General features: G+C 46.5%; 1 protein-coding gene across 5 annotated transcripts; it reads right to left on the reverse strand.

Moving 5' to 3' along the window:
- Positions 1-771: 771 nt before the first annotated feature.
- Positions 772-12,939, reverse strand: NASP (nuclear autoantigenic sperm protein). Of its 5 annotated transcripts, none has more exons than XM_072867562.1 (15): positions 12,783-12,939; positions 11,601-11,651; positions 10,692-10,802; positions 10,043-10,123; positions 9,749-9,846; positions 8,115-9,011; positions 6,161-6,243; positions 5,173-5,258; positions 4,969-5,042; positions 3,700-3,888; positions 3,282-3,448; positions 2,751-2,804; positions 2,586-2,657; positions 1,439-1,570; positions 772-938 (listed from the first exon to the last, which is right to left on the reverse strand). In XM_072867562.1, the coding sequence occupies exons 1-15, from the start codon at positions 12,842-12,844 to the stop codon at positions 885-887; spliced, it is 2,211 nt and encodes a 736-aa protein (XP_072723663.1). In that variant the 5' UTR covers positions 12,845-12,939; the 3' UTR covers positions 772-884. The 5 variants fall into 5 exon arrangements, with proteins under 5 accessions (XP_072723663.1, XP_072723665.1, XP_072723664.1 ...); XM_072867564.1 differs by having other exon boundaries at positions 12,753-12,893; XM_072867563.1 differs by lacking the exon at positions 12,783-12,939 and adding an exon at positions 11,976-12,252.
- Positions 12,940-14,060: the final 1,121 nt, after the last annotated feature.

Raw genomic sequence — 14,060 nt, forward strand, 5'->3', positions numbered from 1 at the left:
GCAGAGGGCATGGAGGGGCTCAATCACTTTTTTTGCCTTTCCCTGCCTTCCCCCCCCCCCCCCCCAGCCCTTTCTAGGGGAAGCCTCACAAGAAGCCTTCACAGCTCAGCACCAGGAACCCACAAAACCCATGGCAACACTCCTTCCACGGTGCTGGATGTTTAATAAACGACTTCAGCCTGTTGCTCTTTGCTTCTTGGCCTTCTTTTTTCCATGTAAACATATATACATTTGTCCCTGAGCAGCCTCCCAGCCCCACTTGGGCACATACAGGGACCCAGGCTGGCTCATGGTCTAGCCCTGTCAATGTACAGATCCATCACCCCCCCTCCCTTGTGCATGAACACAGATATGTAACAGGGTGAAGTGGAGGTTGAGCAGAGCCCCACGCTTCACCCTGACACCATCCTGGCTGTTACGAAAGGTGCAGGGCCCAGACAAGCTCTTATCAGCCTTCCCCAGCGTGTTTAGGCTGCTCAAAGCACCACAGGAAAACCAACATCCAGCTCAGCCTAGAAAGAACCAAGACACAGCCAGAGCTGTGCCCTACCCTATAGGCAAGACCACGGTGAACATCATTCATCCCTCCTCTTGTGTCAGCAGCCAGCCCTGCTTTCCCCAGCACATCACCTCCTCCTTCCTCCTTCAGCAGGCGTGGATGGAAATGCTGAGGCTAAAGGGACAGCGAGCCCCATGGTGGGGCTGCACCCCACAGGCAGCAAGGAGCAGAGGCCAGAGCTTGTAACAGCAAGAGTGTCAAGACAAGGAACATTTGCTTACAATCTTTATTGAAGTCATACAAAAGTTGCCAAAAAGTGAAAAAATACACTATATACAAAACCATTTTCCTTGTAAGGAGAGGAGTGTCCAAGGTTAAAGAATTATCATACTGTGCTTTCAACTGCAGCCCCTGATTCTGCTTGTGGCCTTTTCTCTGTCTAAAAGAGAAGAAAAGGGTTTCTTTTTAAAAAAAGAAGACACTGCCTTACAGCACCAATTCATGCAGCAGTTTAAGGTTTCCGTAATTTGAAGACTTAACCGACTACTCATGCTTTGCTGGTCTTCAGAGCCCAACTAAAATATTGACCTTAACAATTGTAGCCCAGGTGACAAGTATTAAAACCCAGAAGTATTAAAAGTACATTGGGGAAAGCCCCTGTGCTGTAGTTCAGCCCAAGCTGAACACCCAGAACATGTTTCTGTCCCACCCCTCAGGCTGCAAGTCTCCACAGCTGGTGTCTTCCCAGCCCACATAGTGCCAGACACCATGGTACAACATGCATCCTGCCACCTGGGAAATATTCCCCACCTCCTTTGGGAAGCTTTACGAAGACCAGCAGGCAATAAAACCAGTACATCTGCCAGGCACAAACCCATGTCTGAACAGAGGGGAAATGAAAAAATAAGCATGGCACAGACTCCTGACTCAGCTGCCCACCTCCTCTTCCATTTTGTCTGCAACCTCATTTCCACTGGGGGCCGCATCACCACCACCACCATTGACAGCCGGTTCTGGTTTAGATTTCTTAGCTTCATTGTCTCCCTGTTGAGTCTCCTCCTCTGGTTTCCTCTGAAGACAAAATTGTTTAGTCTTCACTATGTACAAGTTTAAATTTTTTTTTTTTTTTTTTTAAGAAAGTTGCATCTAGGTGTCACTGCACATTATCTATTCAACCTCCACTTGCCAGGTTCAAGGCAGATACTTAAGTAAAGTGTTAAGATTTAACCAGAGCTCTGAAGCTTTGGGATAGAGGTCTCAACCACAAAGGATTTCCAGCAAGACATTATTTAGGTGCTAGTATCTATAGTGCTGAGTTATCCTTAGTTATAGTTTGGTAAGGAAACATGCGACCGCTGAGCCAGGTAGCAGTTAAGGGGGTAGGTTTAGGGCATCCATGACATTTACAATCACTTGGGTAAAGCAGATCAAAAGTTGCTCCAGGCAAACCTCTGAACCAAGAGGCTACTGCAACACAGGCCAGGCTGTGCCACAGCAGCATACAAAAATAAAAACTAAGATCCCATAGGGGATAATTTTAGTTATATTTGCAAACAGTTCTAGAAAAAAACATATACCTTTAAAGGAACCTAGTGCTCAGTGCATTTTATTACCTCAGTGAGAGGCAGTTTATCATTACTACCATTGGACTGGCTTTGCTATTTATTAAGTCCAATTCTCCATTTCCACTTGGAAAGAAGGGAACCCAACTCAGCCTGGTTGCTTGCCCTTTTCTTAAGATCTGTAGGCCACCCTGCTCTTCTTGCAGGTCCTCAGCAGAGGAGGCCACTTGTTCAGAGAACGCCTGCAGAAGCCACACAGCTCAGCTCAGAAGTTAAACCAGTGTGGGTCAGGCGGGTGCTGAACCATCAGGAACTGGTGTCCTGGAGGCTGGATGGTTCCCAGACTGACTGGCTCCCAGTGGAAAGGAGTTTCATGCACTATTTCTGTTTTTATTTATAGGGTGTTTTTTCCATTATAGAATTAAGTTAAGGAAAAAAGCTTTAAGCAAAGAAATCCAGTTACACAGAGCAAGCCAGTGGTACTTTAACAAACTGTTTGTTCAACTAGTCGTTTCTGGGCTCACCTTTTTCCTGACTAGGTGAGAGATGTCTGTAACACACTGAGATGCACCATCAGCTGCTTTTCTTACTGGAATCTATTACAAGACAGACATTGACACATGAGTAACAGCAAACAGTAATCCTTAGAGCAGACAGGAATTCTCAACATCCATCTTAAGTTAACTTACTGTGGAAACAGACCCACTGTCTTCACTTTGTGCAAAGCCAGATGTAGTTCCAACCTTAAGAAAAAGCAGAAGAAAAACAGTTGAACACATTCTGGCTATCCATTCCCACAAAACCATACATGCTAGTTTAGAAAGGGACAGAAAACCCAACTCCTTCACGTCTCAACACTGCGTTCTGCTCCTACGCTTATACACAGAACAGACAGATGAAAAGCTCGCATAGCGATGCGACACTCAGTCCATTCTCACATTTGTCTGACCTATCACTTCCAGCCCCGACACATTTAATTGCTATAGAAGCCAATCAAATTCCAGTTTAGTTTGGAACAATTAGTGTCAGTGTATTTACTAACTATCCTCTCTTTAGATGTCCGCTGCCTCAGTTTCCTTCTCACAATCACAGCCTGTATATTTTGTGAGCAACCACCAGCCCCTGACCTGTACAGTCAGGTCTGAGCTCTTCAAATTACTCATTTACTTCAAGTCTCACTGGAAGAATGCTTGGTTAAAAGGAAACAGCAGGACACTAACCAGAGTCGCTTTCAGCGCCAGTTCAGCTACTCTTGCACTCTTTTGAGACTCCTTTGAATCTTCTATCTTTTCTTTAATTTCAGGAAGCAGTCCCTTCAGTTCTTCAATCTCCTTCTCATCTTCAGGGGACCCACTTTCTGCCTTCTTTATTCGCTCAGTAAGCATTGCTAGGATGAAACAGTTATCATGGCAAAAAAACCTCAAGACAAAGTAGCTGTCCAGTTATCAATATCCAGAGGCAAGTATCTGCTAACACGCAGTTTCAACAATTCTGGTATCAGGATAGCCCATCACCACCTTCAGACCAGCGAACATTTGCACAGCGAGGTAATAAGCGTACCTAACTACTTTTAGGGCAGTTAAAGTCTGCTTTGTGAAAGCTCTCACATCCCCTAGGCAGTTCTAGAAATCTACTTACCCATTCTCTTGTCAATGACTTCTATGGATTTACCAAACTGCAAAACCGCCTCATCGAACTGGCTGTTGTAGTGGTATGCCAGCGCCAGCTGGTAGTGACTCTCAGCTAGCAGGCGGTCATGAGCCTCCAGGTACTTCTGCTGCAAGGCCAGGCAGGCCTGAAACTCTTCTATAGCCTGCGTGTAGTTTTCTATAGGAGAAAGCCATAAGGTCTTTACAAACCACACTCGTATATCTAAACAAGGAAGATCTAAACCCGTATTCAGTTACTCTATTTTACTGCACTTGATATAGTCTGAAAACAGAACCACCGTTGAATACAGCAGTTGAGTTCAGTGACAGGCTACTTTCAGATTATCAACTGACACCACTCAATTCAACTGTCATGATCCCCGCCTCTGTTCAGAGCCCAGCTCCTCTAGTTCCCTCATGAGTGCTTTGTCCATTTACAGCACCACAGTAAACTAAGCAGCCAAGCCAAAACCAGGCACACAAATCCTGCTGTTTTACCTACCACCATGAATTAAGTACAGCTTGAATCCAGAGCTAAGGACAGTCCCCTGCAACCTCCCAGTCAAGCTCTCCATTCAATGTATTCTAGTGACATAAAACACAACCCCCATTTTGTAGCCCTTTGTCTAGAAACCTGTCACATTATTTCCAATGCTAGCCACAGAGGAAGATTACACCCTACTTGGATTTAACAAGATTAAAACACATGGTTTAAAATGAAGGGCAGATAAGACACATTAGAAGGCATGAATCCAAGTCTTGCTTCGCACTCCTTTTTTCTCGTGCGTAACACATCAGTGTCTTTCCTGACCATACCCTAGTATTTCGGAAAGTCTAAGAGAGTCAACCATTTTTTATTTGCAGTCTTTATGTTCTTGAACTGGCATGGTACCCACACCTCCCATTGAGCTCAATGACTCACTACTTCAATAAGGAAAGAGTCCTTCTTAGTTTCTGAAGCTAACCAAGCCTTGCCTATAAAGCAGAACAAGGCTGGTTTTGATCTGGTAACACATTACTTCTTACTCAAAGCTTTCTTTCACTGTTCTGGAAAAGCATGGACTATCCTGTTTAGGGCACTGACTTGTTCATCCATTGATTCTAAAGCTTCTCACATGGCTGCACTATCATAATTAGATAAAGTGTATTTTGTTTTCATTTTCATCTTAAACAGCGTTAACTCACCTCTGCTCATTCTAAAGCAAGAAACAGAAAAGGACAGAAAGTGGAACTGTATGTGAGAATTAGTATTACTTACCAGATTCAATGCTAACTTCTCCTAACTTTAGATGAGCTTGAGCTGCATGGAGCTGAGCTTCTTTTGTTTCTTGTCTAAAATGAGGAAAAAAGTCATTTTCAAATTCTGATCAGAATATGCCCTATTCACTAACTGGCTTATGCCACCCCCCAATTTCCAATTAGTTTCTCTAGCAGATATCCAAATTAGGACTTAAGCCTTTACCTCTTGTAGATGACTTTTGCTAACTCCAGCATGTCCCAGGCTAGCTCAAGATTTCCAATTTCATCCTCCTCACTTTCCTGTAAAGACTAGAAATGCATTAAAGATTAAGTGACTCGGTTACATATCACATCAAACAATGCTAAGTTTCTAAGCAGCGTTGTCAAGACATAATTTCTTTAGGAGGTAAACAGTTTACCACTAGAAGGAAGGAAAAAAGAAAAAAGAACATGCAGAAGAGGTTATTACGTCAACTGAGACTTTGCCTGCAGTGAAGGTGTTTTAAGTGGAACATAAGCTTACATTGTTAGTTGATATGGCCTTAATTTTTTTCCAGAAATAACAGGGCACCAAGCACCAATATTATCCTAAGAATAAGATTTTGTTTAAGGTGCTATTTAGTGAATCAAAAGCTAAATAAAGGGGTTGATGTTCCACTTTTTTTTAAAATGAGGTTTTGAACTTCATTAGAACAGTCTGAGGCAGAGACAGATAATCTATTCAACATGGTTGTATAGCATGTTTAGTACCACAGTCTAATAGGCTTCAGATTTTTTCCAGGTGTTTTGATTGCTACATCAAGGAAATGCCTCAGATTTAAGCAGCACTACACTTCCCACTAAATTTCCATCCTAATCACAGCCTATTGGACTGGGTGCATTCAACACACATAGCGAGACAACAACAAAACAAGCCAAGAATAAACTCGTACAGGTAACTAACTTTAGTGACAAGCTAAAGCAACTCCCCCTGCCTGCTCCTGCATTACTAATCAGTAGACTGCTCAAGTTTACAGACAGAGCTGAGCAAGATACTACAACATGTATTATGCATAATGCTGCCCCTTCCTTAGGCAATATGGTTTTCAAAAGTCACTTCCCACATAGGACTACATGAAATACAAGTGAGCTTTTATAAAGACATTAACATGACATTTAGACAAATACTGCACTCTTCCATGAGCACCGACATCAGAGCTAAGCAATCTCACCTTGTCTTCCACTGTAATTTCATTCTCCTTATCATCTTCAGCTTTATCATTTTCTTTATCTTCCTCTTCAGATTCTTCCGTTTCTACAAGGAAAGTAGATGAGTGAGAACACTTGTTGTTACTACACTTGCTTCACATGGAGTCAGGTAGAATATATTATATCCAGCCCTTACCCTTCCAGTGACAGGTTAGATGTGTGATGCAAGAAGAGCACAGATACATTAAATTCTCAGCAGCAGCAGCCATCTTGCTGAAAGTGTTAGGCACTGTGGACTAAAGTAGTTCCACGCTACCTTAGTCCTTGTTTTAAGTTTAACTTCATACTATCTAGAACAGAAACTTACCTAGAATTCAGTTCTCACAAATGCATTGTAAACTCCCACTGAAGCCATGGGATCCTGAGCAGCCCTGGAGGTACTGGTCAGTTGCTGGACTTCATGCTACAGATAACAAGTGTTTTCAGCAAGATAGCTGCCAAGCTGTGTCCAGATAAGACTGTTTCTGAATTTGTGTTCCTCATGTCAGACATTTAAGCGGCAATGTAACGAACCTGCTATTATGTAGTACTGATTTGACTTCTGATACTGTGTAGGAGTGTTGCATCATCTATTCTACCAGTAGAAAACATTTTCCCAAAACGTGCAGTGAAGGAGTATGGCTAAAAACTTTTTAAATTGGTTGACTCGCATGCTGAAGTCTGACACTTAATTCTTATATCATGACTACCAACTAATTCCAGAATAACAGGAGTTTGATGGGGTAGAGACTAGAGCTCATTAGTCTAACTCCCAACAAGCACACACCTATCACTGAGAGGACCAAACCCATAAGTATAAGGACAGCTCGATCAAAGGTAAAACAGAAGAGATGTTAGGAAGTCAATTTTAAGTAGCGGAAGGAGTCTGGAATGACACCACACCAAACCAGGATGTTAAAAAGTGTCCTCACACTAACAAAGTTGGGAAAAAAGCAGTAGTATGCATACCTAAGCAGCCTTTCACAGGATGATGAGGAATGGATAACTAGTCTTAGTTTATGTTCAGTCATGCCCTGTCCAGACAGACACCTTGTTAGGCAGCTGCTCCACCACCAAGTGTTCAATGTGCTCAGCAGTACAAACCCTTTCAGTGTCCAGAACTATTTAGTCTGAATATTTGCCACTCCTAAAATAAGGCTCTTCCTGTGAAGCTGAGTTATGACAAGCAAAGTTTCAATTATCAGCTCATCAATAAACTTGTGCAACAGAAAGCATTGGTCTACTAAGACCATGCAAGTACTACTTCAGCAAAGTGTACAAGTTTCACCAGGTTACTTTAACATAATCCTGAAAACAGCTATAACGAAGCAGGGAAGCAGAATGGCAGAAGAAGCTAGATAGTTGGAAGACTGTACTAAATAGTAGCAATAAGCCTTCAGGTTCCAGGGCAAATGAAGTTTAGATTTGCCAACCAAATTCTCACTTGTAATTACCACCGGAAAGACTCAAATGGAGAGTTCCTTTCCCCCACCAAAAGCAAATTTACTATTTCGTTATGTATTCAGCTGTTCTTATTTTTCTGCTCCACTGTTTTAAAATAAAATATGGTTATAACCAGAGGCAACTTGTGCTTCAAGTTATTTGAAGGTTAGTGCAATAAACCCAGACGCATGCAAGTGAACATCCATTCAGTATTCTCCACCAGCCTAGCCATTACTTACACATTTCACAGGGCTGTAAGTTTGCTTTCAAGTAAGATTTGCTTTGCAGTTAGTTAAGCGTTAGTCTAGAGAAACTGAGACCATTTACTATTCCTTGAAACTTTACTTGGATGTAAAATCCTTCAAGAGCCCCTTTACTGTGCCTTTTCCTTATTCTAAGGCAAACAGAAAATTCTGAATGGAACACTTTTTACCCATTGTTAGCCAAATCCATCAAGTAATCCACCCACAAGTACTTTTCTCCTCTCACTGTTACCTTCTCCCTCTTCCATCAGGTCATCTTTCTCTTCTTTTTCTACCTTAGCACCTTCACCCTCTTCCATCAGGTCATGTTTCTTTTCCTCCTTCTCTACCTTAGCAGCTACTTCAGCCTTTTCTTCCATGTCATTAGATGGCTCTTTGCCCTCTGTGGGCACAGGTTCCTTTGAGGACTCTGTCTCTTTAGATTCATTTGGTTTCTCTTCTGTAGCTGTGTCTACTGGCTCTTGTTTCTCCTCCACCTTCTTCTGTTCAGCTGCCTCTGCTTCCCCTTCTGGAGCTTCTTTCTGCTCCACAGCAACTGCTGCCTGCACTTCTGTTGTTACTTGTGCTACTGCCTTCTCTTCCACAGCTGCCTCTGCCTGCCCTTCTACAGCCTCTCCCTTTTCCACAGCTGGTTGTTTTTCTGTTGCTTCTGCTGTCTGCTCTCCCACCTCTCCCTTCTCTTCCACAGCCAATTCTCCTGCTTCAGCCTCTTCCACAGCTGCCTTTGCCTCCTTGTCTGACGCTTCTGTCATTGTCTCCTTCTCCTCAGGTGCCTCTGCTGCCTTGTCTTCAGGCACTATCTTCTGCTCTTTTTCCACTACCTTCTCTTCCACAGCTGCCTCCTCTTCCATAGCCTCCTCTTCCACAGCTATCTGCTGCTTCTGCTCTTCTGAAGTTATTTCTTTTTCCACAGAAGCCTTGGTCTTCTCTTCAGCCTCTTCAAGCTTTACATCCTTGTCAGCAATTGCTTCTTCTGTTGACTTTTCTTCTGTGATCTCTTTCATTTCAACATCCTCCTCTTTGATTTCCTTCTCAGATAGTACTGGAGACTCTTCTGTAGACTTTTTGGCCTCTTCTTTTTCCCCCATGGCGTTATATACCTGTTCTCTCAACTCCTCCCTTGCTTCTTCTACATGATTGAGGAAGCATAAACATTTCTTCGAGTTTAGTGATAAAGACATTAATGGGCACTGACAATACCACCCTCAGACCCTCCAGTGTGTTGGTTTGCCATCAAGTTAGATGACGCTCCTAAAAGCTCCATTTTCAAAGTACAAGGAATTAGGACACAACCAACATAGTAACTTGAACTAAACAAATCCCTTCCCCTTCCCCAGACTGCATTATTGCAAGCAGCCGCTCAAGCAGTGTGCAGTTTTGTGTGCTAGCGTTTTTAGTCACAGCTAAGCAAGAGGTGCCAGTGTTTTAATAGTCTGGATTGACAGGAATTCCTGTATTATCTCCAGCTGCAGGTAGTATAAAATAGCTACTGTTCTTGGAGTTTTTATAGAGACTCTGACCTGTCCTACTACACACACTGTACTGCTACAAGGTTACAAAGCAGTTCAAGTTGACCATGAAGCTTAAGAAAGCAAGTTTGAATGCAGTTATTTCAGGACACAGACACCTGGTGACCATTTACACATGCTTTCAGTGACCAGTTCTTTGCAGAAGTTTTAGAGGTTTTGTTCAATCTTTAAGCAAGATTAGAAGAACAAAAAAAAAAAAAAAAAGGTCCATTCAGGCTGCTAAGAGTTTCAACAGAATGATTCAGGCTACCTAAGATACCGATGGACTGAACTTGGATCATTTAGACAAGAAAATGCAGCTTGGTGCCTCCACAACGTGACAGGCAGCTTTACATACCATCAACAGTTGGTAATGCAGAATCATCTTCAGCTTTTTCTCCTTCCTCTTCAACCTGCACCCCTTCTAAGGCATTTCCCAGCACACCATTTTCCATTCTAAAGGGAACAAAAGTTTGTTATCACTTAGCTCTTGTAATAACACCATTTTTAACTGCACAAGCTGCAATACCATAGCCCATCCCACCCAGTGCAACCCTGCGTATATGAAGTTCTAGTGTAACCCTGTCTATATGAGGATGAAATCCCGTTACGCCAGACAGACTCTTAATCAAATGAGAAACTGTTAGCATACCTTGCCAACTCCAGGAGAGATTTTCCATAGTAAAAAAAAGCTTCTGCACACTCATCCGCTGTCTCACCATATTTTTTACCCCTGCAAAAGTAATGAAGAAATATTTGCCTGTGCCTACTTTAGATTTTGATACATGAACTTGAAAGCTAAAAATTCCTGAGCAGGAAGAATCAGTTTCTTAGTTTGTCTCCCATTATTTCAAACAAACAATGAATGCTGCTCCTCTCACTTAGCTAGATGTGACCCTCAAACATCCAGCAAAGCAAATTAATCTAAAACTTAAAGAGGTATCACCCTCAGAGACTGATCAAGGCTAGTAAACAAGTTACTAGCAAGTAACGGTATCCCATTATTTTCATATTAACAGACATCAGAACCACACACTGCCAAATAAAAGTATTAAATTCCTTTTCCTCCTTAAGGAACTGCACTGGCAATTACTATCACAAAAGCTGTATAAATTGCACACCAACTACAGTATTGCCCAACACTTCAGTTAATTTAAATATTTTGTCCTCTCCTCAGTTGTATTATAAATACAGCAGCATATGCAAGGTAAAAATCTCAATCTTTCTTGTATAAGCCACATCAGTATAGTCAAGATGAAAACTAAGCTCTACAAAAATACACAAAACATTCTACTACTCACAGTAAGCTCGCAGCTTCCTGGAACGCATTAACAGCAGCCGGAATATTTCCCATTACCAAGTGTTTCTGTCCTAAACCCAATAGTTTCTTTGATTCTCCATCCACATCCATACTGGGCGGCGGGAATAAAAATAAGGCAAATACAGGATTCTGTTAGTTTCCATAGTAATTTCGTATCCAGCTTTCAAAATCTAGTCAGCTTTTATATAAGAGTGAGCTGCACACATTACACTGGTTTGTTTGGTTTTGTTTAAATCTGGACCAACTTTTAGTTCTGATGACTGAGGGCAGACAGGTTAATTTTAATGAACTGCCACAAGAAGCAGGTATCAGAATCTGATATGACAAAGAATGCTAAAGAATATACTTTAAGAGTTGCACACCAATACAACACTGAGTACCATACAGTGTTTCACAGACTCCGATGCTAGCTAAGCCAAGCAAAAGAAGAATAAATCCAAGTTATGACTTCTCATAGCACAGCATGATGCATTTGAGAAGAACGATAGATGCAAGTCTTAGCTTCAATTCAGTGCATCTCACACAGCTTCATTTCCAGAAGGTCCACCCCAGTCCAGTACCTCAGACTGGGACAAGGGGAGCTGCCCACAAAGGAGTACTACTACATACTAGTTACATACTTATACCTCCCCAATGCTTCGCCAGTACTCACAGATCAAGAACTTCCTAAACAACAGCTGGTATTTGTGTATTTATTAGTCCTTGAAAGAGTTTTCTTGCACTAGATTTGTGCAGACTACTGGTGAGCACAAGTTTTCAGCATCTACAGCACCCACATCTGTTAAACTTCAAGCCTAACAACCCATTTGAAGGGTGACCTTTTTGTTTCACTCAACAACCCCTGGATTTCACGTTCTTCAGTAACTGACAACTCCAACTTCCATCTCACCTGTCTGTCTTGTCTGTGGATGTGGAAGGAGCTGCCAATTCCTCTTCCATCCTGCAAACAAAATATTGAGTAAGTGCTTATAACAGGCCACCAGTTTCGTGACAGGAACTGAGCTCTCAGAGTTGTGAAACCAGAGCCAGGAGCGGTGCTTGCGTTCAGGTGTTCAGCCATCTAGAGCGAGTTCACATACTGGTTCACTCTGCTGGCTGTCTTTTGGAGAAACCTTTTAAGTTTCAGTTTTGTTTATTGTTTGAATGAAAGACTGTTACGAAAACAGATGCCTTCACATTCAGGTTATATCAGACTAAGCCTGGCCAACAGGTCTGCTGTCTAAAAACTAGGACCACCCATCCCTGCCAGCTTGCAGCCACTGACCCACAAGCACCCTGCAGCTCAGAGCTATCCCCACGCAAACTTGTAGCGCGGAACATGCCGCAAAGCGCAAAATCGGGGGTTTTGCAACGCGTTTCCAGTCAGAAAACCGGGGATGTGCCCAAGGCGCCCGTCCGCGCAGCCTCCCCACAGCAGCACGGCGGGGCAGCGGCAGGACAGCCGCCGCACGGCCCCCAGCTGACAGCCGCCGCAGTCCTCCGCGGCCGGCAGAGAGAGGCCGGGGGCGGCGTTGCGGAGCTCCCCGGGCGGAACAAAGACCGGGCGAGGCGGGGAGCAGCCTCGGCCCCCCCGCCCCTCACAGACAATGGGCGCCTTTCCCGCCTTCCCCCCGGCCCCGCCCCCCGCCATTGGCGCCAAACCCCGACGGCGGCTCCTCACGGGCTGACGGCCCGGCGTCACGTGACGCCGCAGGACCACCCACCCACCCCCCGCCGCTCCCCCTCCCCAACCCGCCCCCGGGCAGGTTCCGCGGCGTCGGCTGCCCCCAACAAAGATGGCAGCAGCCGCGCAGGAGTCACGTGGTGGCTCCGCGCGAGCCGAGCGGGCCCAGCTGGCGCTGGAGGAGCGGGGCGGCACGTACCACCGCCGGAGGCGGGGGTAACGGGGGAGGAAGGGGGGGCAGGCGCGCGAGCCCGACCAGCACCCCCAGCCCTCCCCCCAAAGGAAATCCTGCCCGCCGCCCCTACCCCCTCCAGTCACCCCGCGGCCCGGAAGCGCCCCCCTCTCCCCTGGCGCCCCCCCTCCCCGACACGCACACACCGTGACTGGGGCCAGCCCGCGCAGCCCTACCTAGTCGGGGAGGCCGGCGCGGGCTCAACGCAGGGGGGAGCGGCGACGGCCGAAGATTGCATAGAAGCTGCTGGAGAGAGGGGCGGCGGCGGCAGAGTGCAGACCCCTACCCCTCCGGCTGCCTATATACCCCCGAGGACACGCCCCGGCCCGCCTGGCGGCGCGCGCACGCCGCGGGGGGACTACCGCTCCCGGCATGCCGCGCGCCCGCCCTCCGCGGGACACTCGGGGCGCCGCCGCGCGGGGCTTGCTGGGAAGTGTAGTCCCGGGGAAGAGGCCGCCGCGGGGCCGCGCGGCCCGCTGGGAAGTGTAGTGCTGGGTGAGGCGGAGCGGGGGGTGCGCAGGGAGCGCAGGGAAACCGAGTTCCGCTGGGAATCCGCTGCCGCGCGGCATGCTGGGAAATGTAGTCCGCGCCGCGGGGCCGCCCTGTGCCGGCCCCCCGGCGGCTCCAAACGCCAGCTGGGCGGGCCCCACGGCGGTGGGAGGGCCGGAGCCTCGCTGCCCCCCTCCGCCCCGGGGGAAGGTGGACATGTTGTGGGGGTGGGCGCCGCGGGGAGGCCGGGAGCCGCCCGGGCTTCCCGGGAAGAAGGGCCTGCCCCGGAGACGGGGAGCCCCTGCGGGCCGGGTCTGCACCTCGGCGCAGGTCTCAGAGCGTAAGAAGGGCGGGCCAGGCCCTTGCTCCCGGGTCAGGGACCCCGGGGCTCCTCCGGCCCGGCGCTGCCCTCACAGGCAGAGCCCCTCCTCAGCACCGCTCGGCGGGCAGGCGGCCAGACCCTACCCCTCCGGCGGACGGAGCCAGAGCGGACGGCGCGCGTTCGTTAACGTGGTGCTCGTCCAACTGTACCAACAGCCCTACCCCAGGCCCTGCCGCACATTTCGGGAGGCACTAGCACCCTTTTGCCCTGGCATAACCTCGCCACATTCAACCTCAGCCTATTCAAAGTGAGCAGGCAACTGGCTCCGGCTCAGCTCATGCTTTAGTTTTCCCACAGGACCTGTAACCTACCAGACAAGGCAGACATGGCTGCTGCAGCTGTGACAGCAGAGACCTCCACAAAACGTGCACAGCAGCAGCAAAGCCATTGGTGGGGACCCGGAGGCTCATTTCCCCCTGTGCTATTTCAAGATAAAAGTTCTTCAGCTTCAACTGCCCTGGGTTAGTCCATGCAGTAACAGAGCCGGGAATTCCAGGCTTAACAGAGGTACAGAATTAATCTGCTTTTCTTGAGAATTCTCTCTGCCCACTTACGTACTCTTCATTAGAGAAGTAACTAGAAA

Source organism: Ciconia boyciana, chromosome 7, assembly GCF_034638445.1.
Source record: "Ciconia boyciana chromosome 7, ASM3463844v1, whole genome shotgun sequence".
Classification (NCBI taxonomy): domain Eukaryota; kingdom Metazoa; phylum Chordata; class Aves; order Ciconiiformes; family Ciconiidae; genus Ciconia; species Ciconia boyciana.